The sequence below is a fragment of the Streptopelia decaocto genome (assembly GCF_964273445.1).
Source record: "Streptopelia decaocto genome assembly, chromosome: 22".
Classification (NCBI taxonomy): domain Eukaryota; kingdom Metazoa; phylum Chordata; class Aves; order Columbiformes; family Columbidae; genus Streptopelia; species Streptopelia decaocto.
The window spans coordinates 4,950,554-4,973,448 of record NC_138677.1 but is presented as its reverse complement, the minus strand read 5'-3'; the positions used below and the strand labels follow the sequence as shown (position 1 = coordinate 4,973,448).

The window sequence follows — 22,895 nt, the reverse complement described above, 5'->3', positions numbered from 1 at the left end:
AAGGGAGTAATAAAAAAACAATGTACAATTATCAAATATACATCTCGGTGCGGTACAGTCGGCTTCAAAAGAATCCGGGAGGAGCTGCGACGCGCGTCTGGCGTCCGTCCGCTCTCAGTGCAAGTCCGTGTGTCCCAGCGCGGCGGGGGCGCCGGTATGGGGGGCGGCAAGGGACAGGGACAGCTTGGAGAGGGGGGTGGTGGCGGCATCGGAGCCTTCGGGGTGACGGCGATGGGCTGTGTGTCCCCAGGCTCAGCGCAGCATGGGGGTCCCCAAAGCAATGCCTGGCACAAAGGGGGACTCTCCTGTCCCCATGAGTGTCCCACAGCGTCCTGGGTGCTCGGCGGCTGGTGTGACTGCGTGGCGTTAGCCACCGGGCAGAGGGGACAGCCCCATAGCTCGCCGTGCCATCCCCCCCAAGCTGCCTTGGCGAAGTGGGGGGGTCTGTCCCCAGCCCTACGCGGCCGCATTGTCAGGGCCGGCCAGGCCCAGGTATTCGGGGTTCTCGGCCGTGGGCGTCGTGCCGGGGCCGCCCTCGGGGCCGCCGGGTTTGGGGGGGTCCTGGTTCCAGTAGTAGGGGTTGTCGAAGGCCTGGCTGAAGGGCCCGGGGGGGGCCAGGTACTCAGGGTTCTCCACAGCGTGGCCAAAGGGCCCAGCGAAGGGGTTCTTGGTGTCCTTGATGAGCCCGTTCTTCCCCTGGTGTCCCTTGGGCTTGTCCGGCGGGGACGGGGGCACGCAGGGGTGCCGGGGGGGTGACCGCCGCTCCGCAGCCTGGTTCACGTACTCTGCAGGGACAAGGGACACGGTAGGGACCGCCACGGGCTTGCTGCCCCCCCATGCAGGGTCCCCCTTGTCCCCTCCCTACCTGGCATGGCGGTGCGGGGGGCCGGGGGGGTGACACCCTCGGGGTCCAGGCTCTCCCCGTCCTCGGCCGCCAGCGCTGTGGGATCCTCGCTGTAGCGGGGCAGGGAGCCGGGCTCCCGCGCCCCCCCGCTCTGCGGGACCCCCTTGCTCCCCCCGTCCTCCTCTGGTGGCTCCAGCACGGGACCCTCTGGCCCCTCCGCCAGCCCCGGGGAGGGGAAGGGGAAGGCGGCCAAACCTTCACCCTCCTCTGCATCAGCTGGGGTTTCCGCCGTGCTCTGGAGACAGGATGGGGGGCACTGAGTCAGGCGCTGGCACCCCACACCCAGGGACCCATCCCGGTGCCCGTGGTGGGGATTTACACCTCACATTCCCCCCCCGCCAGCACTAGGGTCACCGCTGGCAGCAAAGAGGGGGCTCCCCCTTGCCCCCCACCTACCCGCGTGGAGGAGATGCGGCTGCGGTAGGCGCTGGAGCTCTCGGCGCTGAAGAAGCCCTGGTGAGGGACCAGGTACTCCTCGGCGTCAACCAGGTCCCCCATGTCCTCCTCCTCCAGCAGCGCGCGGTAGAACGTGCTGTCCATGGAGCCCGGCAGCCCCGCCAGGTCATTCTAGGGGGGTGTGAGTGGTTAGTGCCCCCCCCGGGGTGCTGCTGGGGGGGCAGGACCCCCAGGGAGCCGCGTACCTGGATGACGACGAAGCGCTGGGGGTCACGGGCCATGCGGGAGAACTCGGTGACCAGCTCCCGAAATTTGGGTCGGCACTCAGAGTCGATCATCCAGCCTGGGGGCGGGGGGTGAGAACCGGGTGATGTCAGGTCTGGGAGGGGCAAGGTGCCACCACAGCCCCATGTCCTTGTCCCCCTCCCCGTACATTTCACCATGATCATGTAGACGTCGATGGTGCAGATGGGCGGCTGCGGCAGCCGCTCGCCCTTCTCCAGCAGATCCGGGATCTCCCGAGCGGGGATCCCGTCGTAGGGTTTCGCCCCAAATGTCATCAGCTCCCACACGGTGACACCTGTGGGGACAGGGACAGGGGTGAGCGGTGCCCCAGGTCCCCTGCCAGCCCGGGGCCGGGGTCACCCTGACGTACCGTAGCTCCAGACGTCGCTCTGGTGCGTGAAGCGCCGGCGCAGGATGGATTCCAGTGCCATCCACTTGATGGGGACCTGGGACAGGGCAGACAGAGAGAAGGATGAGGGGAAATGGCCTCAAGTTGTGCCAGGGAGGTTTAGATTGGAAACTGGGAATGATTTGTTCCCCAAAGGGCTGTGGGGCATTGGAACAGGCTGCCCGGAGCAGTGCTGGAGTCACCATCCCTGGAGGGTTGGACAGACGGACACGAGGTTCTCAGGACATGGGGCAGTGCCGGGGCTGGGGGAGCGGTTGGACGCAATTTTAAGGGGCTTTTCCAACCAAAACGATTTGATGATTCTATGGGCAGGACTGGGGGGGTCTGGCTGTCCCAGGGGGAAGCAGCGCGGTCCCCACCTCCCCAGCCCCACCTTGCCGCCGTCAGCGTGGTACTCGGTCTCATCGATGTCGAGCAGCCGGGCCAGCCCAAAGTCGGTGATCTTGACGTGGTTGGGGCTCTTGACGAGGACATTGCGAGCAGCCAAGTCCCGGTGCACCAGCCGCACCTCCTCCAGGTAACTCATCCCCTGGGGACAGCGCACATCAGCCCGGCCCCGCGTCCCCCAGGGTCCCCCCTGTGTCCCCCTGGAGCCCGTGTCCTACCTTGGCGATCTGCACACACCAGTTGAGCAGGTCCTGGGAGCCGATGTGGTCCTTGTTCTCGCGCACGTAGTCCAGGAGGCAGCCGTAGGGCATCAGCTGCGTCACCAGCTGCACCGTGGACGTCAGGCAGATGCCCAGCAGCCGCGACACGTAGGGGCTGCCCACCCCCGCCATCACGTAGGCCTCCTGGCGGGGGGGGAAAAGGGGCCCGTCAGGCTGGGCAGGGGGGCCACCGCTCGCCCCCCGGCACCGCCAGAACACTCACGTCCAAAATCTCCTTGTTGGCTTTGGGTGACGTGTTCTCCCGCAAGACCTTGATGGCCACCGGGATCTTCACGCTCTCGCCGTCAGGGATCCAGATGCCCTAGGAATGGGGGGATATAAGTGAGGGGGGCAGAGCAGGGATGTCCCCACCCCGCTGGTGAAACGCCCACACACCTTATAGACGGTGCCAAAAGCACCGGAGCCCAAAACTTTGACTTTCTTGAGCTCCGTCTCCTTGAGGATCCGCATCTGCGCCTGGTTGGGGAGGGCCCCGCTGGGCGTCAGCGGCTCCACCAGCTGCGGGACACACACGAGTGGGTGAGGGGGAACCAGAGCCGCGCTCCTGACCCCCCCCAGCACCGGGGGTTCCCATGTCCCCACCTCGGTCTCCTGCAGCAGGCGCCGCATGGCGTGTTTGCGCTCCTGCTGCCGCCGGCGCTTGACGCAGATGACGGTGATGAGCAGGAGGACGACGACCAGCAGAGCCCCCACCACGCCGGCGATGATGGATGTCACCTGGCTGGGGGACAGGAGGTGACCGGGGTGGGGGTCCCTGCTGGGGGAGCCCCCCAGCACCCCGAGGCAGGGGGGGTCAGGGTGGCACAGGGCGCTCGTACCTCGGTTTTTGATCCACGGGACACCCGTCCTCATCCCGGATCGTGCACCTTGGGGACACAACAACATCCCCCATGTCAGCATCCCCCTGGGACCCCCTCTTTCTCTGTTCCTCCCCCAAACCCGACTCACGAGTGGGTGCAGTTGGTGGGGCAGAGCTGGCAGACACCGTCCTCGTCCGGGTACTTCCAGACGGGGACAAAAGAGGCGTCCGCCTTCACCCCGCTGGGACAGCGCCGCACGCACTGCTGCGCGTCCTTGTAGTGGGCACACGCCACGCACTGGTCCGCCTCCTGCGGGGGGACACGGCGGGGGGGTGAGGGACCCAGGCGTCCGGGGCCGCCCCCAAACCCCCCTCCGTCCCCCCGTGTCCTCACAGAGCCGAAGCAGGTCTCGGTGCCGTTCTGGGGCTGGCACTCAGGGTGACAGGGCAGGCACCGCGTCCCGTTGGCGTGTTCACGGACGGCGCTGCGGGGAGAAGGGAGCGTGGGGCGGGCGCAGGGATGGGGGTCCCGGAGCCCCCGTGGTGTGGGGGGCTCTGCCCGCCGTCCCCGGGCTCCCTGCTCACCCGTTCAGGATGTTGCAGGAGGCGACGCACTCCTGTCCCCGCAGGAACCGCTGGCAGCTGACACACTGAGTCGGGCCGGGGCCCCAGCAGTGGCCGTGGGCGCAGAGCGGGGAGCAGACCAGCCCCTCGCTTTCTGGGGGGGGACACACAGACGTAGGTGACAACGACCGAGACATACATGTCAATGACACAGACGGTGGCACAGAGTGCACCCTCAGAAGGTTTCATAGGATCACAAGATCATTTTGCTTGGAAAAGACCCTCAGGATCATCGAGTCCAACCATAACCCAGCGTTGTCACTGCCCCATGTCCTGAGAACCTCATGTCCGTCTGTCCAGCCCTCCAGGGATGGTGACTCCAGCACTGCCCTGGGCAGCCTGTTCCAATGCCCCACAGCCCTTTGGGGAAGAAATTGTTCCCCAGATCCAACCTCAACCTCCCCTGGTGCAACTTGAGGCCGTTTCCTCTGCTCCTGGCGCTTGTTCCTGGGGAGCAGAGCCCGACCCCCCTGGCTCCAAGCTCCTTTCAGGCAGTTCAGAGATCAGAAGGTCTCCCCTCAGCTCCTGTTCTCCAGCTGAACCCCCCAGCTCCCTCAGCCGCTCCATCACCCTTGTGCTCCAGCCCCTCACCAGCTCCGCTCCCTTCTCTCCACTCGCTCCAGCACCTCAAGGGCTTCCTTGGCCCAAAGTGACCCCAGGATCCATGGTTTGGCCTCCCCAGCGCCCAGGACATTCTCTACAAGCACCATGGGGGGATCCACCAGCTCCCCCCGACCCCATTCCCCCCAGCGCGGGTGCCACCTACCGCACTGCTCGGGGGGTTTGTTGTGGGTCTGGAAGAGGCGCTGCCGGGGGTTGCGGAAGATGCTGTCCCAGGGCACCTTCTGCAGGAAGCAGAGCTGGGGGTTGTGGTGGACGAGGACCATCCCGCTGCTGATCTCCCGCAGGGCGCGCAGCCCCAGCGCCCGCACCCCCAGGTCCTGCAGCGTCAGCGAGTAGGCGCCGCTGCCGAGACAGCGCCGGGTGAGCACCAAGACACCCCCAAAACGTCCCCACGGCCCCCACCGTGTCCACAACCCCGCTCACTTGTGCAACACTCGGCCCCGGATCACCCGCAGGTTTTGGAAGACGCCCAGGTCTGACATGCCAGGGGGCCAGGCGGCGATGTAGAGGAAACCTGTGGGGAGATGAGTGTCACTGTCACCGCCCTTGTGTCCCCCCCCAGCCCCATTCACAGCCCCCCGGCTCCCTCCGCTCTCACCTGTCAGCTCCTCCAGGCTCTCGAAGATCCGCAGCAGTTTGGGGTCCAGGGGGGGTGTGTTGGTGCTGGGGTCTCTGCCGGGGACAGGAGGGAGGTTGGAGGGGGTGGGGGTCCCGGGGGCCACCTGTGGGCTTGTGGGGGGGTCCTTACCCAGTGAAGGTCTCGGGCAGGAAGGCCAGGCTGCCAAAAATCTTGGTGCAGCCGTTGAAGTGCTGGATGTTGGAGGCGTTGACGGCGCGGACGCCCTTCAGGAAATCCACCCCCAGCCCGTAGCACACTGCGGGGGGCACGGCAGGGCTGGGGGGCTCCGCCGGGACCCCCGCTCCCCCAAAAACACTCACTGCTCCTGCCTCCCCAGCCATGCAGGGACCCCCAAAGCGCTTGGCCAGCACCCCAAGGACCCCCCTTAGGACATGGCCAGCACACCCCAGGGCCCCCCCAGGTGCCAAGGGGGGCTGCTCACCCTCCGGGCAGGGTTTGCTGCACTTCTCGCACTTCTGGACGTTGTTGACCGTCACCTCTTGGCTGTTCTGGGGACACACGAGGGTGCAGGATCCCACCTCCGTCGCCAGGTAGTTATCTGGGGGGGGGTGAGGAGGGGGTCAGGGCCGCGGTGGCTCAGCAGCACGTCCCCCCCGCTGCCCCCACACGCACAGGGACACTGGCTGACGCAGCTGGCACCGAAGGTGTAGCGCCCGTCGCGGTTGGGCACCGACTCGAAGGTGTCCGAGTTGTAGATGACGAGGGGGGGACAGTGCAGCTCACAGATCCCGCTCCGGTTGAAGTTCAAGCAGGCCTGGGTTGGGGGGGACAGCGGTGGATGTCACCTCCCGGGCCGTGTCCCCGCGGGTCCCCCCGGTGTCCCCAGCGCTCACCAGGCAGTCGGAGTGCTTGGGGCCGGTGCAGCCCGCGGCGCACTGCTCGTGGCAGCAATCCGTCGGCTTCGTGCCCTTGCAGCGCGGGCAGCCGTGGCAGATGCTGTTGGTCACTGCGTGGGGGACGCGGGGACAGAGATGTGCTATGGGGACGAGGACCCCACAAATGCCTCCCCCCTCCTCCCCAGGGGATGTGCCCGGGATGGGCTGTAGGTGCATTCCCAGGGAAGGGGTTTACAGGGGGTGAGGGGAGCCCCAAGCAGGGTGAGGATTTGGGTGGCAATGGGTCAGATAAGGGGGAGTAGGTGGGGGGGTTCCAGAGCAGGGATGCTGGGGAGCTGCGGGGGGGAAGCAGGAGGTCCAGGGGGTCTCTGGGGGCAGGATTTAGGTGACAATGGGACAGGGATTTGGGGGGTGTCCTCAGAGCAAGGATTCTGGGGAGCCCATGGGGAGACTGGGGAGGCAAGGGGGTCCCTGGGGTGGTGAGGTGGTGAGTTGGGGTCAATGGGGCAGGGACATGCAGAGGGAGGGGGGGTCCCCAGAGACTTTGGAGGGGCCGGCAGGGTTTGGGGGTGCCGGGGGGGGCAGAGGTGTCTGCACTCACGCGTCTGGCAATCCTGCGGCCCCTCGCCCCAGCAGCGCCCATCGGGACACAGCGCCCGGCAATCGGGACCTGCGGAGAGGGGGGTGATGGCAGGGGGGGCTGGCAACCCCCCGAACCCCCTCCCTGGGTCCAACCCGCCCCCCAGCCCCCCCGGGTGCTCACAGCTGCGGCTGCGGGCGCTCTCCACGAGGGTCTCGCCACGGAGCTCGTTGTGCCGGTGGAAGATGTCGGCCCACAGGATGGTCTCCTGGAAGCAGAGCTGGGGGTTCCCCTCGATGCGCACCCCCCCCTTCAGGATCTCTGTGCAGGGACAGGTACGGGGGGTCAGCATGGGGAGGGGGGGGCTGCAGCCTCATGGGACACCCGGCTGTGAACAGGGGGGATCTGCCACCCCATGGGGACACCCAGCCATGGATTGGGGGAACCTGCCACCCCATGGGGACACCCAGCTGTGAATGGGGGGGTCATACAGCCCCGTGGGGATGCCTAGTCCCAGATAAGGACCTGCCACCCCATGGGGACACCCAGCTATGGCCTGGGGGCACCTGTTGCCCCATGGGGACACTCAGGCATGGATGGGGGGACATGCAGCCCCATGGGGACACCCAGCCCTGGATGGGGACCTGCAACCCCATGGGGACACCCAGCCATGGATTGGGGAGACCTACAGCCCCGTGGGGACACCCAGCCCTGGATGGGGACCTGCAACCCCATGGGGACACCCAGCCATGGATTGGAGAGACCTACAGCCCCGTGGGGACACCCAGCCCTAGGCAGGGACCCAGCGCTCCAGGCAGGAACTGTTGGGGACCAGCACCCCGGGCAGGGACCCGCAGCCCCCCCAGCACCCCCCGGCAGGAGCCCCCACCCGGGGAGGGTGTCCCTGACCTGTGAGGTGCCTCATGCCGAGCTGGCGCAGCCCCGGCGTGCCGGCAGGGCCGGCGTTGCCCACCACGGCCAGGGCGTAACGCTCCTGGAACAGCTGCGTCCCCCGGATGATGCGCAGGTTCTGCAGCTCCAACCCGCTCACTTGGTTCTCCGCGATCAGCACGTAGCCCTGCACCTCCTTGATGTCCTGGGGACAAGGGGACACTGTGAGGGGCACAGCCAGACCCCCGCCGTGCCCCACCCCGGGGGGGGGTTTCCCTCCTTTGCGCACCTTGAGGAAGGCGGTGTCGGCGTCGGGGGGCAGGTAGGTGAGCTCCAGGTTGCCCTGCACCACCTGGCAGCCCTGGTAGAGGTGCCGCAGGGTCTCGTAGTGGCTCTCGGGGCTGGAGGGACGCAGCAGCTTCATGTCGGTCCCCGTGCAGACTGCGGGGACACAGCGGGAGCTCAGCCGGGGGTCCCGTCCCCTTCATCCTCGCCCCCGCGGGAAAGTGACCCTGCGGTGGCACCACCGGCGTCCGCAGGAAACGCCGCGGATCCGGAGATAGATGGATGATTATCTCCCAACAGCTTCCGATGGGTTTCCTGGATCTCCCGCCCCGGCACGCGGCAAAACTGCTCCCGCTTTGGCACCCGGCCCCCCGCACGAGGGACGCCGGTGTCACCCCGTCCCCGCGGTGGGTGTCGGGGGCTGAGCTGGGACCTGCAAACCCAGATCTTGCTGCAAACCCCCCCTCGGGTGCCCCGCGCCGGGGGCCGCGGCGGGGGCCGCGGGCAGGAATGCTCTGCCCACGCCGGCGGGGGGGCCGTGCCGAGACAAGACCCGATTGTTGAGCGGTGGCGGCTGCCGGAGCCCGGCTGGCCCCGTCCCACGGGGGGTTTCTGGCCAGGGGACCATCCCCGGGGTGTCGGGGGACGGGTTTGGGGTGCGGGAGCCCGCCCTGGGCCCCGTGTTGGGCGGGTGAGTCACGGCCATGGGTGGCACCGGGGCCCCCGGCCGCCCGCTCCCGGCAGGAACCGCCTTTTCAGGTCGGGCGTGTTTGGGGAGCAGCGGTGACGCAGGGCTGGCGGGCACGGCCCAGCCCCGGCGCGCCCGCGGCCCCCACAGACCCCGGCACCCCAGCTCCGCTCCGACACCCCCCCTGCCACCGCCCTGGTGCCACCGCCATCCCCCCCCTGCGCATGGGACAAGGGGACAGCGGGGTACACGGGGGTCAGGCAGCCATTCTGTGTCCTCCACCCGGGTTTGGCATCCCTGTGCCTGGCTGGAGGGGCCACCGGCCGCCCCGCGGCTGAGTGACAGCCCCTGGTGCCGGCAGCTGCCTGCACGGCCTCGTGGCTGCCGGCCGCCTCCTCTGCCCGCTGCAGGGCCACCGAGCCACGGAGACCCCCGGGCACGGCTGGGGTGCTCCCCAAATTTGGGGTTCAGCTCTCAGCCCACTGCGGTGGCTTTGGCTGCACAACGGAGGGTCCCCCCAGGAGGAAACGGTGGCATCGCAGCGAGCGGCCAAAGCTCAAGGTCTGCCCCACGGCACGGGCAGGGGGTGCTGGCCATGCCGGGCGAAGGGCAGGTGGGACGGGAGCGGGGATGGATCCTGGTGGGATCCCGGACCTGCCGGCTGCCCCTGGTCCCCAGCCGGGCACCTGGAGGGCAGGCAGTGACCTGTCCCTGTGGGCAGCGCCACCGCGGAATGTCCCGTCTGCCCGCAGGTGGCCACCGAGGGGTCTGGCAGAGCCACCGGCCATGTGCCCACAGGGCTGCACTGGCCCTGGTTGTCACCAAGCTGGGGCTGCCGCTCATCCCCTCCCGGCCAACACAAGGATCCGGCCCAAGGGACGGCACTGGGGACATGGGGACACACCAGTGTGTCCCCAACGCAGAGCTGGGAGCTCCTCAGGCACGGACCCTCTGAGCAGGGCAAGCCATGGGGTGCCAGGAGCAGAGGGGACCCTGCATGTCCCCATGTCCCTGCCCCACAACCCTGCAGGTCCCCATGTCCCTGCCCCACAACCCTGCAGGTCCCCATGTCCCTGCCCCACAACCCCGCATCGCTCATCCCCACCAGGCATTTGCTTCCCAAAACGCCCCCGGTGCCGGACCTGCCCCCACAACGCGGGTCTCAAACCCCGCGAGCCACTTCTGGTGGCCACCTTGGGGCCACCACCCCCGTCCTTGTCCCCCTGCCAGCCTCTTCTGGGGATGCTGGTGGCCACCGCGGGGCCACCCCCCCCGTCCTTGTCCCCTGCCAGCCGTGTCCCCGCCGAGGCCCGGGGCCAGCGCTCCTGCCCGGGCTGCTCCCCGCTCCCTCCCGGCCGCTCTCCGGGCTGGGCAGGGTGCGGCACGTCGAGAATGTGGATGGGAGCGACGGGGACGCACCCACCCAGCCACCCACCCGCTCCTGCCCGGCACCCCGCGGCTCCCTGCCCTGCACCCCGAAACTTCCCGGTGGTGCCGGGAAGGGAACCCCGGGAATTTGGGGTGCCCACCCCCGGCCCTGCTTCCCCAGGAGTTACCGGAGCGCTGGCTGCAGCCCGGGGGGGGTCCCCGCTCCTCGGGGCGGTACCGGGTTCCCCAAACTCCGCCCGGGGCAGCGGACCCGGGGCTCGTCCCGCCTGGGGGGGCCGGGGCAGAGCGGGCAGGGCAGCGCCGTCCGGCCCAGCGCCTCCCAGTCCAGCCCAGTCCGGCCCCCCAGTCCCTGCAGGCGATCGCGGTGCGGGACAACCGGGGGGGACCGAGGGGGCACCGGGAGGGATAGGAATCGGGGAGGTCCCGTCACTTTCAACCGAGGAGACCCCGTGCACGCCGGACCCTCAGCTTACTGCCCCCCCGGTGCTCCCCGGTGCCCTCCCGGTCCCCCCCGGTGCTCCCCCGGTGCCCTCGGTGTGGGTCGCTCCCGTGCAAAACTTTGCACAAAGTCCCGCCGCCCCCGGGGGGGCCGCTCCTGCGGCCCGGTGTCCTCCCTGTTCCCGCTGTCCCTTCGCTCCCCGGTGTCCCCCCGCTCCCCGGTGACCCCCCCCGGTCCCGGTCCCTGTCCCGGTGCGGTCGGACCCACCTTCGGCGGCGGCGGGGGGGCCGCAGAGGGCGGCGAGCAGGAGCCCGGCGCAGAGGCAGCGTCCGGCGGGGATCATGGTGCTCAGCGCGGGCCGCGGCCCATGGCCCCCGCCGGCCGCTCCGGGAAAGTTTGCGGTGCGGAGCCGCCGCCTCCCGCCGCTCCCGGGCTCCGCCTGGCGGGGCCGCGCCGCGCGCTCCCGGCCCCGGGGGAGGGCGCGCCCGCCCCCCCCCCCGCCATTCCCGCGCGCGCTCCCGCCGCCCCCGCTGCACCGGGAGCATCGGGACCCCCGCGCCCCCGGGGGACAGCGAACCCGTCCCGGTGCGGGACGCTCCCCGAGCCGGTGGTGTCGGGGTCCCGCACCCCGGGGGGGCTGCAGCGGCTGCAGGGTTGGGGGTGCGGAGGCGTCACGGCGGGGAGAAAAGCCCCGTCCTTGTCCCTCACCTGCCCCGCTGGGGCTGTGAGTGTCACCCGTGCAGGGGAAGGGGACAGTAATGCCCCTCCTGGGTTTGGGGACAGGAGGATAATCCCAGGGGTGCGTGTGGGGGGCAGTCCCGGGGTGCGGGACACCCCAGCAGCACACGATGGGTCCCCAATGAGGTGGCCTGGAGCTGCGGTCTGTCCCCCACCCTGGGCACAAGACACTTTGCTGCCCTGGGTGCGCAGGGGGGGACATGGGGACACGGGTCCTCGGGGGTGGTCACAGACAGCAATGGGGACCCACCCGAAACCCCCAGCCAAGGAGAACCGGGATAGCACCCCACATGGGGCAGGCTGTCCCCAGCATGTCCCCATCCCCTGTTCTCACACATGTCACCCGCAGCCCCCCAGGGACGAGCTGGGGAAGGAGCCCCAATGCTGGGGCAGCGGGAACCCCCGTGTGCCCGGGAGTGACGGCTCCATGGGGACAGGAGCCAGCCCGTCACCCCCACCCTGAGGCAGCACAGCGGCCACCCCGGGGGGGGCACGGGGGGGACACGTCCGCCCCGTCCCCAGCCATGGGCACCCCGAGGGACCGCGGCCACCCCGGGGGCCTCGCCCCACGGGCCCCGCCCGGCTCCCGCGTGGCCGGAGGGAGGGGCAGCCGAAGCTGTGCTGGCCCCAGCCCGGCCCCGAGACCACGGGGAGCCGGGGTCCCCACCCCCCCGCGGGACACTGTACACGGGTGGGGGGTGTATCCCATGAGCCCCCGTAGAAGGCGCCCATGGGGGGGATGTATCCCATGAGCCTCCCGCCCCGGGGACCGTATCCCAGCATCCCAGTGGACCAAGAAGGCGTTATATCCCACAGTGCCCCGCGCCGTTCCCCCGTTTCCGGGGCGGGCCGGAAGTGAAGGGGGCGGGCCGGGCGGCGATGGCGGCCGGCGGCGGCAGCGCGGCTCGGGCCGCGTTGTTGCTGCTGCTCGGGGCAGCGACGGCGCCAGGCCCGGCCCGGGGCTCGCAGGGTGACCGGGAGCCGCTGTACCGGGAGTGCCTGGGCCGTTGCGAGCGGCAGAACTGCTCGGGGGCGGCGCTGCGGCACTTCCGCGCCCGCCAGCCGCTCTACATGGGCCTGACAGGTACCGCCCCCGCCTCGCGCCCATTGGCTGCCGCTCCGGGCCACGCCCATACGGCTGGCGGGCCACGCCCCCAAGATGAGACCGCGCCTACTCCGTGGGCCACGCCCTCTACGGAGGCCACGCCCCCGCAGCGGCTGCCTGGGCGGGCGGGGCTGGATCGTGCGGACGGGATCTGGCACTGGGAGGGACTGGGGAGCGCTGGGATGGACTGGGATGGATTAGGGAGCGCTGGGATGGACTGGGGAGCAGCTGGGCTGTGCTGTGGCCTGGCTGGGGGGTGCTGGGCCGTACTGAGAGGCACTGGGCCATTATTGTTCTGTGCTGGGGGTCACTGGGATGGACTGGGGCGGCGCTGGGAAGCACTGGGATGGACTGGGGCGGCGCTGGGAAGCACTGGGGCTGTCTGCGGCCAGGCTGGGCGGTGCTGGGCTGTACTGGGAGACACTGGGTTTTGCTGGGGGAGGTGCTAGCCTATGTCGAGTCGTTTAGTGGGTCACTGGACCATTCGGGAGGGGACACTGGGCTGTACTGGGAGTCACTGGAGGAAGGTCTGGGTGTCCTACCTGTCCCCAGCACAGCAGCGGACCCCCAGCCACACAGAATGTCCCCCCCCCCAGCTCCCCATCACCCCAACTGCATCCTGGCGCTCCCAGTACCTGTAGCGGTCTGACCACACAGCCTGATGGTCCATACTGGGAGGGACTGGGGGGCCCAGCAGCCGCCCCCCTCCCACCGCTCCCCCCCCGGCCACAGGCTGGACCTGCCGCGACGACTGCAAGTACGAGTGCATGTGGCTGACGGTGCGGCTCTACGTGCAGGGCGGCCACAGGGTGCCCCAGTTCCACGGCAAGGTGAGCGGGGAGGCGCTGGGACGCACCGGGAGGGGACTGGGGTCCCCTATTGACCCCCCCCAACTCCGCTCTCCGTTGCAGTGGCCGTTCTGGCGGTTCCTCTTCTTCCAGGAACCGGCCTCCGCCTTCGCCTCCTTCCTCAACGGCCTGGCCGGCTTCGTCATGCTGCTGCGCTACAAAGCCACCGTCCCCCCCGCGTCCCCCATGTACCCCACCTGCGTCGCCTTCGCCTGGGTGAGCCCTGAACCCCCTTTTCCCCCCTTTCTCCCCTTGTTTTTCCTCTTTTCCCCTCCCCAGGGGGGCTCTGCTGCACCCACATTCTCATTTGGGGGTCTCCTCGCAGCCCCCGTGGTCACAGGGCTCTCCCCACATCACAGGGGTGACAAGGGGACTTGGGGGGTGTCCTCTGCCCGAGCGTGGGGTCTTGAGGGTTTTTAATGTAATTAATTCATTGAATTAATTAGCAAACCCCACTCTCTGGCCAGCGGCACCAATTTTCAGGGTGCTCATCTTCCCTAACGAGCCTGATGGTTTGGGACATGCCATGTCACCTCGCCTGGCAGGGAGGTGACACTCAGCTGGCATGGGGGGGCTGCGCAGCCTGTGTGTGTGTCCCCCACATTTCGGGTTTTTCTGTCTCCCCAGGTCTCCTTAAACGCCTGGTTCTGGTCCACCGTTTTCCACACGAGGGACACGGCTGTGACGGAGGTGAGGGGTGGCCTTTGTCACCTTCTGTCCCCAAACCCATGCCGGGGTCCTGCTCGGCGTTTGGGGGGGACCGTGTGCCGGACCCCCCTGTCTCACCCAGCCCCAAATCCTGCAGAAACTGGACTATTTCTGCGCCTCGGCTGTCGTCCTGCACTCCGTGTACCTCTGCGGCGTCAGGTGGGTGACGGCGGGGACACCGGGGCCGCCGGCGGTGACAACCAGCGCCCTCCTTCCTCCTCCTCCTCTTCCTCGCAGGACGCTGGGGCTGCAGCGCCCGGCCTTAATCAGCATCCTCAGAGCCTTCCTCCTCCTCATCCTCGCCGCCCACATCTCCTACCTGACCCTCGTCCGCTTCGACTACGGCTACAACATGGCAGCGAACGCGGCCATCGGTGAGAAGCCATCGCCGGGGTTGGGGGGTTCATACCCTCTTTGGGGTGCCCCCCCCCGGTAACCCCGCTGTTTTTGGCGTCCCCGAGGGCTGCTGAACGTGGCGTGGTGGCTGCGCTGGTGCGCGCGGACGCGGCTGCCGCACGGCTGGAAGTGCGCGGCCGTGGTGCTGCTGCTGCAGGCGCTGGCGCTGCTCGAGCTCCTCGACTTCCCCCCGTTGTTTTGGGTGCTGGACGCCCACGCGCTCTGGCACATCGGCACCATCCCCCTCAACGTCCTCTTCTACAGGTTGGTGCGCCCCCCCCCCCCCCGCCCTTAAAATAGGGGCTTGGCTTAAAATAAGGGTGCTGGGGGGTGCCACTTTTATGGTAGGAGCGCCAGGCACGCCAGGCTTTCCTATAGTTTCAGTTCGGGTTTTGGGGTCTCTCTGTTTCCCATGGGGAGGGTGGGAGTCCCACGCTTGAAATGAGGGTGCTGGTGAGCCCCCTTTTTGTCCCCAGTGCCCCCCCTCTTGAAATTGGGGTGCTAAGGGTCCCCCCTTTCCTCCACGGGGTTCTCAGTGCTCCTCTCTTAAAACTGAGGTGCTGGTGACCCCACTTTTATCCACAGTGCCCCCCCTCTTGAAATTGGGGTGCTAAGGGTCCTCCTTTGGTCCATGGGATGCTGAGTGCCCCCCCTTGTCCCATGGGGTGCTGGGGTAGGGGGGATCCCACTCTTGCCTATGGGACACTCAGTGCCCCCCCATCTTGAAATGGGGGTGCTGGGGGGACCCTGCTCCCCAGGGGTCGGGCTGCAGAACTGGGGTCCCCCCGGCCCCCCCCAGCCCTCATCCTTCCCCCCCCCAGTTTCCTGACGGACGACAGCCTCTACCTCCTCAAGGCCAAGGCCGAGCTCTGCAAAGTGGACTAGAGCTGCCGGGGGGGGTCGCACAGCCCTTCGCCCCCCCCCGCGGTCCTGCCCGGTGCCAAGTGACCCCCCCCTTGTCCCCCTCACTCACAATCTCCTTCCCCCCGTTGCCTTCTGAGGTTTGATGTTCTCTCTGCATCCCCCGCCCCGTGCCCCCATCTCCCCTCCCTGGGGTGTGGGGGGGCCGGGTCCCCCCCCGCGGGTTGGGGGGGGGTGGGGGAAGCTGAGCCACCCCCCCCCGTTTCCCCCCCGTGTCGGTGCTGAGCTGTCCCTGCCGTGGAGCGCGGCAGCCGCGAGGTGGCAATGGTGCCCCCCCCCGAGCCGCGGGGACACGGGGGGACGTGGGTGGCGGGGGGGGGGGCTGTGTGCACAGAGTGGGGGGGGTTGGACCCCCTGGATTTTGCAGGGGGTGTGTGTGTGGGGCTGGAGGTGCCTTGGGGCTGGGGGTGGCCCCCCCTCCCCGCCAGAGGGGCTGTGACCCCCCCGGGGATGTGCCCCCTGCCCCCCCTTGCCTGGGTGTGTTTTGGGGTGTGAATAAAGCTGTTTGATCTGGGTATCGCCTGCCTGTCCCCCCCCATGTTGTGGCCCCCCATGTTTACCCTGTACCCCATTTCCCACCCTGCTCTCACATCATGTGCCCCCCCCCCATGGTGCACACCAAACCAACCCCCGTGCCCCATATCCATGTGCACCCCCCGCCCCATCCTGAGCCCCCATCGCAGCCCCCCCAGTCCATGGCCCCCACCAGGATCTGTGGGTGCCCACCCCCCACGTCACTGCCAGGCTGTGCCGTGCAGCTCAGGCTTTATTGGGGACATCGTGGGGACACCGGGGCTTGGTGGCACAAAATCTTGGGGTGACGGTGGGGGGGGGTCCCCAGGCGGGGTGTCCCTTTTTGAGGGGTCCTTCTTTGGGGGAGCTCCCTCTTTTGGGGGGGTGTCACTTTTTGGGGGCTGTCCTTCATTAGGGAATGGTCCCTCTTTGGGGAGTGTCCTGTTTCGGGGGGGTTTCTCTTTGGGGGGCTGCCCTTCATTAGGGGATGGTCCCTCTTTGAGGGGGGGCCGGTCCCTGTTTGGGGGAATGACTATTTTTAGGGTGTGGTCCTTTGGGGGGGTGGGGGGGTGTCCCTCTTTGGGGGGGTATGTCAGTCTTTGGGGGGTGGTCCCTGTCTGGGTTGGGTGTCCCTGTTTGGGGAGGGGTCCCTATTTGCAGGGGGTTGCCCTTCTTTAGGAGATGTCCATCTTTGGGGGTGTCCCTCTTTGGGAGGGGTTCCCTCTTTAGGGGGTGGATCCCTGTTTGGGGGTGTCCCTGTTTGGGGGTGTCCTTGTTTGGGGGTGCCCCTCTTGTGGGGACTGCCCTTCTTTAGGGGGTGGTCCCTCTTTGTGGGGATATCCCTGTTTTGGGGGGTGTCCATCCTTGGGGGGTGGTCCCTGTTTGGGGGTGTCCCTGTTTGGGGGTGTCCCTCTTTGGGAGGGGCTCCCTCTTTAGGGGGTGGTCCCTGTTTGGGGGTGTCCCTATTTGGGGGTGTCCCTCTTGGGGAGGGGTTCCCTCTTTAGGGGGTGGTCCCTTTTGGGGGGTGTCCCTGTTTGGGGGTGTCCCTGTTTGGGGGTTTCCCTCTTGGGGGGTCTGCCCTTCTTTAGGGAGTGGTCCTTGTTTGGGATGGGGGGTGTCCCTCTTAGTGGGCATATCCCTATTTGGGGGGGTGTCCATCCTTAGGGGGCGCTTCCTCTTAGGGGAGATGTCCCTGTTTGGGTGTCTGGGGGGGGTACCCCTATTTTTGGGGGGGGGGGTGGGGAGGGGGTGCCCCCTCATCCTTCCAGCGCCTTCTGCGCGTGGGCGAAGAACACGCCGTCCACGTCGTCCACGCCGGTGCGCAGGGCGGGCGGCATGGCGTACGAGCGGAAGTCGCGCAGCGCCAGCCCCGCGGCCCCCAGCGCCGCCCGCACGTCCTGCTCCGCCAGCGGCACCACCGGCAGCGCCGCGGCCCCCGCCACGTAGAACGACTCGCCCAGCGCCCCCAGCAGCAGCGCGTGGCCGCCCGGGCGCAGCAGCGACACCACGTGCGCCAGGGCCCGCGCGAAGGCCGCGCGGTCGGGGCTCACGGCCTCCAGGCAAAAGGCCGAGACGATGGCGTCGGCTTTGGGGTGCAGGGGGGCGCCCAGGGGGTCCGGCTGGTGCACGTCGATGGGCAGGATCCGGCGCAGGCGCTGGCGCAGCCGGCGCTGCTTCTCCTGCCACGGCTCCCTGCGGGGATGGGGGGGCCGTGGGATGAGGGGTGTGGGGCGGGGTGCGGGGGGATCAGCACCCACGGGGCGTGGGGACAATATCGCGCAGAGATCAACCCACACCCACAGGGACATGGGGACAATATCCCACAGAGATCAACCCACACCCACAGGGACATGGGGACAATATCGCGCAGAGATCAACCCACATCCACAGGGACATGGGGACAATATCCCACAGAGATCAACGCAGCACCCACGGGGCATGGGGACAATATCGCGCAGAGATCAACCCACATCCACAGGGACATGGGGCAGGATCTCGCAAGGATCAACCAATATCCATAGGGACAATATCCCGCAGAGATGAACCCAGCACTCACAGGGACATGGGGGCGGGATCCCGCAAGGATCAACCCACATTCACAAGGACGTGGGGACAAGATCAACTCATATCCACAGGGACATAGGGACAAGATCCCGCAGAGATCAGCCCAGCATTTCTAGGGACATAGGGACATGATCCCACAAGGATCAATCAACATCCACAGGGACATGGGGACAGGATCCTGGAGGGATCAACTTCTCTCCACAGACACAGGGCCAGGATCCTGCAGGAACAGACCAGCATCTGTGGGGACATGAGGCTGTGATCCCATGGGATCTGGGAACACGATCCTATAGAGATCAACCCAGCATCCTCAGGGATGTGGGGCTGTGATCCCACGGGATCTGGGAACACGATCCTATAGAGATCAACCCAGCATCCTCAGGGATGTGGGGCTGTGATCCCACGGGATCTGGGGACACGATCCTGCAGGGATCAGCCCTGTGGCTGCAGGGACATGAGGCTGTGGAACGGTGGGGATTTTGGGGCACTATCTGAGGATTCGGGGACACCGTCCTATAGCGATCACCCCAATGTCCCCAGGGCCACGTGGCTGTGACACCGCAGGGCTCCCACCAGGGTCCCCCGTCCCGCTGTCCCCGTGTCCCCAGCCCTACCCGCGCCCCTCGATCTTGCAGACGTGGCGGATGAAGGGGGTCCAGTCGAAGGTGCCGGGGTCCCCCCGCGCCCAGCGCCCCAGCTCCTCCCGGTTCACCGCCAGGTAGTCGGTGGCCACGATCTCCTCGAAGTGGTCGCAGGCGCTCAGCAGCTGGTAGATGGTGGGACCCGAACCCACGTCGATCAGCGTGCGCCCCCGGATCTCACCTGGCGTTGGGGGGGGACACACGGAGGGGGGTGTCCCCACAATGAGCCAGGCACCGGCAGGGGGGACAGGGACAACCAAGAGGGCCCCACCCGGGTTGAGAGGTGGCAGATGGGTAGGTGCCGAGGGGTCTCCCACCCTGTGCCTCAGTTTCCCCCCGTGCCTCAGTTCCCCCCGTGCCTCAGTTCCCCCTTGTGCCTCAGTTCCCCCTTGTGCCTCAGTTTCCCCCCGTGCCTCAGTTCCCCCTGTGCCTCAGTTCCCCCCCGTGCCTCAGTTCCCCCCGTGCCTCAGTTCCCCCCGTGCCTCAGTTTCCCCCCTCGTGCCTCAGTTTCCCCCCCATGCCTCAGTTTCCCCCCGTGCCTCAGTTCCCCCCCGTGCCTCAGTTTCCCCCCTGTGCCTCAGTCCCCCCCTGTGCCTCAGTCCCCCCCCATGCCACAGTTACCCCCCCGTGCCTCAGTTCCCCCCGTGCCTCAGTTTCCCCCCGTGCCTCAGTTTCCCCCCATGCCTCAGTTACCCCCCCGTGCCTCAGTTTCCCCCCGTGCCTCAGTCCCCCCCTGTGCATCAGTCTCCCCCCCCGTGCCTCAGTTCCCCCCGTGCCTCAGCTCCCCCTCGTGCCTCAGTTTCCCCCCGTGCCTCAGTTTCCCCCTGACCGCTGGCGAAGGTCTCGGCCAGACATCGCAGCTTCCAGGGCACCACGAACTCCTCGGAGGAGAAGTCGGCGCGGGGGGGCAGGTAGTTGTTGCGCAGGTAGGCGCGGGGGTCGAAGCGCTCGTAGCCCTCGCGGAGGGCGGCCAAGCTGCTCATGGCGAGGGCGGCGGCGGCGGCGGCGGCAGCGGCCGCTTTATACCCGGCCGGGCGGGGGGGCCGCGCCGAGCGTGGGGCCGGTGCCATCCATCGCGGTAACCCGGTTAGCGCCGGCGCCCGGGGGGACGCGGCTGGACGCCGGAGATGAGCGACGATGTTCCGTCCTCCTCGAAATGGGGGGGACGGGAATCCTGGCTCCTGCGGCCTGAAGCTTTTGCCCCGCCCCCCCGCCCCCCATCTCCAGATGTGGGTGTCCTGGTTGGGACACCCCCCCCCCCACCACCCCGCAATGAGTGTCCCAGGGGAATGTCCCCCGGGATGGGATTGGGATGGGGCGCCCTCCGGTTCCTCCGTCACCAGTGAGATGAGGGTGCTGGAGCTCAGCAGAGCTCCCAGTGCTCCCAGCTCCTTGGGATAAGGGGCAGGATGGGACCCGCTTATGGATTTTTTGGGGAGGGGGGGATTAAAGTGCCCAAATCCCACGTGTTCCAGAGCTGCAGGAGGACAGAGAGCAGGGGGAGAAGGGGATGAGAGGGGGACGGAATGGGGACGGGATGGGGATGGAATTGGGACAGGGATGGGGGTGAAATGGGGAACAGGGATGGGAACGAGATTGGGGACAGGGATGGGAATGGGATGGGGATGGCTTGGGGACGGGGTGGGGACGAAATGGGTAACAGGAATGGGGACAGAATGTGATGGGATGGGGACAGGGATGGGGACGAAATGGGTAACAGGGATGGGGATGGAATGGGACAGGGATGGGGATGGGATGGGGACAGGGATGGGGATGGGATTGGGACAGGGATGGGGACAGGATGGGGATGGGATGGGGATGGGATGGGATGGGACAGGGATGGGGTGGGGATGGGATGGGATTGGGACAGGGATGAGGACAGGGATGGGGACGGGATGCAGATGGGATGGAACAGGGATGGGGATGGGATGGGACAGGGATGGGGACGGGATGCAGATGGGATGGGATGGATGGGACAGGGATGGGGACGGGATGCAGATGGGATGCAGACGGGTTGGGGACTGGCGCAGGGAGGGGACAGGGCCTGGCGGTGGCCCAGGGACAGCAGGATCCGTCCCGGCGGGAACAGCTAATCTGGGCGCTGGCGCGGGGGCCGCGCGGAGCCTGGCACGGCTGGGCTGGCACCGGGGGCACGGTTACATAAGCAGAAGTTTAAACCCCCCCAAAACCCCAAAGCTGAACCCCCGCCGGTCGCCTGGGTCCCTCCCGCTGCCGCAAGAGCTTGTGCCTCAGTTCCCCCATTCCCAGCAAGGTCCCTCTCCCCACAAATCCTGCCCCCTCCCCAGCTCACGGGGGCCCCGCACCCCTCTCTCTCCTCCCCCCCTAAAAACAAAAGTAAAAAGCAGGCTGGGCATTTTATTGCTGTACAAAGCCCATCGTTTGTACAACCCCGCAGCCCCCCCATCCCTCCACAGCCCCCCCAGGGCCCCGTTTGGCCCGGAGGGGTTTCAGCGCTCCCCATCCTTGCGCCCCCTTCTCTTCGCCAGGGAAATCGAGTGAACCCCAGTGCTGCCAGGACCCCCATGTCCCCTCCGGCCTCTGCGACACCCCGCACAGGGTGGGGGTCCCATGCGAGCAAGACCCCCACCCCCACCTGCCCCCACACTCCTGCGCTGCCTCTTCGGGGCGGCTGAGTGGACCCAGGCGTCCGGGCCCCCCAGCCGCCCCCCAGCATCATCCTCCTGCCCCCCACCCTGAAACCCCCCCGGCCCCCATCACCCTCAGCCCCTCTGGGCTTCGTGGGACAGGGAGCGGGAGAGGGTGCGGGCGAGTTTGGCCCCACGCAGGTCCGGGGGGGCGAAGAGGGGCAGGGGGAGGGTGCGGGCGTAGGGCAGGAGGTGCTGGGTGATGGGGCTCCCCGGGGTCCCCAGGCACCCCAGGCGGAGCAGCCCCCAGGGCGATCGCTGCTCCAGCACCCGTGTCTCCCCGCGATGCTCCAGCGTCTCCCGGTGCCGCGTGTCCACCTCCCGCCGGCACCACCTGCGCGATTGGGGGGGTCACTGGGGGGTCCCCAGCACCCCATGGGGAGCCCCGTGTCCTGCTCTGCCCCACTGGGGTCACCCCATGCCGTGGGCACCACTGGGGACCCCCATGCCACACCCACCCCTCAGAGGTGCCATGTCCCCACTAGGGACACCCACAGGCTCACCAGTCCCACGGGGAGTCCTGGAGCCACCCCCAACCCCATGGGGACCCCAGAAACCCCGCAGCCCCCCACATCGCGCATAGCGCCATCGGGACCTTTGCATCGCCCCCACAGCCCCACGGGGACCCCAAAGAATCCCAGAGCTCCCCCCGAAGACCCATGTGGACCCCAAAGAACCCTGGGGCTCCCCCCAGACCCATGGGGCCTCAGAAACCCTGCAGCCCCCCACATGCCCCATAGCCCCATTGGGACCTTTGGAGACCCCCACAGCCCCATGGGGACCACAGAGAATCCCAGAGCCCAAACCCTAATCCCCTTGGGGACCCCAGAAACCCTGGACACCCCCCCCCATAGCCCCACTGGGACCTTTGGAACCCCCTCCCCAACCCCATGGGGACCACAGAGAATCCAAGAGCCCCATGTCCTTGGGGACCCCAGAAACCCTGGACCCCGCCAACAAAGCCCCATTGGGACCTTTGGAACCCCCTCCCCAACCCCATAGGGACCCCAGAAACCCCCCACAGCCCCATCGTGACCCATGAAACACCCCCCACAGCCCCAATACCCCCTTGAAAACCCCAAACCCTTGGGCACCCACGTCCGCAGCACCCCAAGGAACCCCCACACACACCCATGGGTGCCCCTCACCCCTCCTCGGGCCGGGTGCTGAGCTCCAGGTCCAGCCACTCGGCGCTGAAGGTCTCGCGCCGCCCCGAGTCTTCCTCGCGCACGTGGCAGCCCAGGCGAGCGCCCGCCAGCCGCCCCCCGCTGCGCAGCACCACGCTGTCCCCCACCATCCTGCCGCCCCGTCCCCCCCGACGGGACAAACCCGCTTATATCCCCCCGCCGGGGCTATTTTGGGACGTGTCGCTGGCACCGAGGGGCCGGGAAGGTGCCAGGAGCCTCCTCGGGGGGTGGCATTGGGGACACGTGTCAGCGCTGTGTGTCCGCTGGTGACTTGGCGCGCTGCGGTGGCAACCACGGGGTTGTGTGTCCCCCCCCCGGCCGTGGGGACACGGGCAGGACCCCCTGGCGCTGGCCCAGGGCACGTTTGGCCTTTCCCTGTCCCCCCCCAGGCACTGGCACCGGTCCCCAACAGCAGCGACGGACCCCGGAGGCGTTAACGGCTTCACGGGTGGCACTGCCAGCGCGGTGGCCACGTCACCCTGTGTCACCCACCCACAGTGGCCCCGCTGCCCCGTGTCACCCGGCCCATGGTGGCCCTGCCACCCCACGTCACTCGGCCCACCGTGGCCCCGCCGCTGCCCACAAAGGGCCATTGGGGTCCCATTCTGGCGTGTCTTGGGGGGGGGGCTGGTCACAGGGTCCCCCCGGCCA

At 68.1% G+C, this 22,895-nt stretch overlaps 4 protein-coding genes across 8 annotated transcripts; 1 reads left to right on the top strand and 3 right to left on the bottom strand.

Annotated features, from left to right (window-relative positions):
• Positions 1-7: 7 nt before the first annotated feature.
• ERBB2 (erb-b2 receptor tyrosine kinase 2) lies at positions 8-10,891 on the bottom strand. Of its 3 annotated transcripts, none has more exons than XM_082070793.1 (27): positions 10,725-10,891; positions 7,946-8,097; positions 7,675-7,861; positions 6,949-7,086; positions 6,787-6,855; positions 6,183-6,295; positions 5,962-6,103; positions 5,771-5,887; positions 5,458-5,584; positions 5,308-5,381; positions 5,133-5,223; positions 4,852-5,051; positions 4,047-4,179; positions 3,856-3,946; positions 3,611-3,771; positions 3,481-3,528; positions 3,245-3,383; positions 3,038-3,160; positions 2,865-2,963; positions 2,600-2,785; positions 2,368-2,523; positions 1,956-2,031; positions 1,734-1,880; positions 1,546-1,643; positions 1,301-1,471; positions 866-1,139; positions 8-785 (listed from the first exon to the last, which is right to left on the bottom strand). In XM_082070793.1, exons 1-27 carry the CDS (start codon positions 10,798-10,800, stop codon positions 457-459), a joined length of 3,717 nt encoding a protein of 1,238 aa, XP_081926919.1. In that variant the 5' UTR covers positions 10,801-10,891; the 3' UTR covers positions 8-456. The 3 variants fall into 3 exon arrangements, with proteins under 3 accessions (XP_081926919.1, XP_081926920.1, XP_081926918.1); XM_082070794.1 differs by having other exon boundaries at positions 7,946-8,168; positions 10,725-10,786; XM_082070792.1 differs by having other exon boundaries at positions 3,611-3,946.
• Positions 10,892-12,047: 1,156 nt separating this feature from the next.
• Positions 12,048-15,702, top strand: PGAP3 (post-GPI attachment to proteins phospholipase 3). Of its 3 annotated transcripts, none has more exons than XM_082071011.1 (8): positions 12,048-12,279; positions 13,033-13,130; positions 13,212-13,364; positions 13,776-13,838; positions 13,954-14,015; positions 14,094-14,230; positions 14,318-14,516; positions 15,074-15,702. In XM_082071011.1, exons 1-8 carry the CDS (start codon positions 12,075-12,077, stop codon positions 15,135-15,137), a joined length of 981 nt encoding a protein of 326 aa, XP_081927137.1. In that variant the 5' UTR covers positions 12,048-12,074; the 3' UTR covers positions 15,138-15,702. The 3 variants fall into 3 exon arrangements, with proteins under 3 accessions (XP_081927137.1, XP_081927136.1, XP_081927138.1); XM_082071010.1 differs by having other exon boundaries at positions 13,939-14,015; XM_082071012.1 differs by lacking the exon at positions 13,033-13,130 and having other exon boundaries at positions 13,242-13,364.
• Positions 15,703-16,742: 1,040 nt separating this feature from the next.
• PNMT (phenylethanolamine N-methyltransferase) lies at positions 16,743-20,675 on the bottom strand. Its single transcript, XM_082071210.1, has 3 exons — positions 19,221-20,675; positions 18,365-18,572; positions 16,743-17,378 (listed from the first exon to the last, which is right to left on the bottom strand). The coding sequence occupies exons 1-3, from the start codon at positions 19,459-19,461 to the stop codon at positions 16,943-16,945; spliced, it is 885 nt and encodes a 294-aa protein (XP_081927336.1). The 5' UTR covers positions 19,462-20,675; the 3' UTR covers positions 16,743-16,942.
• A 72-nt stretch (positions 20,676-20,747) lies between these two features.
• TCAP (titin-cap) lies at positions 20,748-22,391 on the bottom strand. The gene is made up of 2 exons (XM_082071211.1): positions 22,206-22,391; positions 20,748-21,391 (listed from the first exon to the last, which is right to left on the bottom strand). The coding sequence occupies exons 1-2, from the start codon at positions 22,352-22,354 to the stop codon at positions 21,133-21,135; spliced, it is 408 nt and encodes a 135-aa protein (XP_081927337.1). The 5' UTR covers positions 22,355-22,391; the 3' UTR covers positions 20,748-21,132.
• Positions 22,392-22,895: the final 504 nt, after the last annotated feature.

Coding starts and splice junctions, on each gene's coding strand:
- ERBB2 (XM_082070792.1), bottom strand. CDS start 10,800: ATGATCCCCGCCGGACGCTGCCTCTGCGCCGGGCTCCTGCTCGCCGCC. Junction 7,862..7,945: donor CCGACACCGCCTTCCTCAAG/GTGCGCAAAGGA, acceptor CCTTGTCCCCAG/GACATCAAGGAGGTGCAGGG. Junction 2,524..2,599: donor GGTGTGTGCAGATCGCCAAG/GTAGGACACGGG, acceptor CGCTGTCCCCAG/GGGATGAGTTACCTGGAGGA.
- PNMT (XM_082071210.1), bottom strand. CDS start 19,461: ATGGCACCGGCCCCACGCTCGGCGCGGCCCCCCCGCCCGGCCGGGTAT. Junction 18,573..19,220: donor GGCCGAGACCTTCGCCAGCG/GTCAGGGGGAAA, acceptor CCCCAACGCCAG/GTGAGATCCGGGGGCGCACG. Junction 17,379..18,364: donor TGCAAGATCGAGGGGCGCGG/GTAGGGCTGGGG, acceptor CCATCCCCGCAG/GGAGCCGTGGCAGGAGAAGC.
- PGAP3 (XM_082071010.1), top strand. CDS start 12,075: ATGGCGGCCGGCGGCGGCAGCGCGGCTCGGGCCGCGTTGTTGCTGCTG. Junction 12,280..13,032: donor GCTCTACATGGGCCTGACAG/GTACCGCCCCCG, acceptor CCCCGGCCACAG/GCTGGACCTGCCGCGACGAC. Junction 13,839..13,938: donor GGGACACGGCTGTGACGGAG/GTGAGGGGTGGC, acceptor TGTCTCACCCAG/CCCCAAATCCTGCAGAAACT.
- TCAP (XM_082071211.1), bottom strand. CDS start 22,354: ATGGTGGGGGACAGCGTGGTGCTGCGCAGCGGGGGGCGGCTGGCGGGC. Junction 21,392..22,205: donor AGCACCCGGCCCGAGGAGGG/GTGAGGGGCACC, acceptor CCAATCGCGCAG/GTGGTGCCGGCGGGAGGTGG.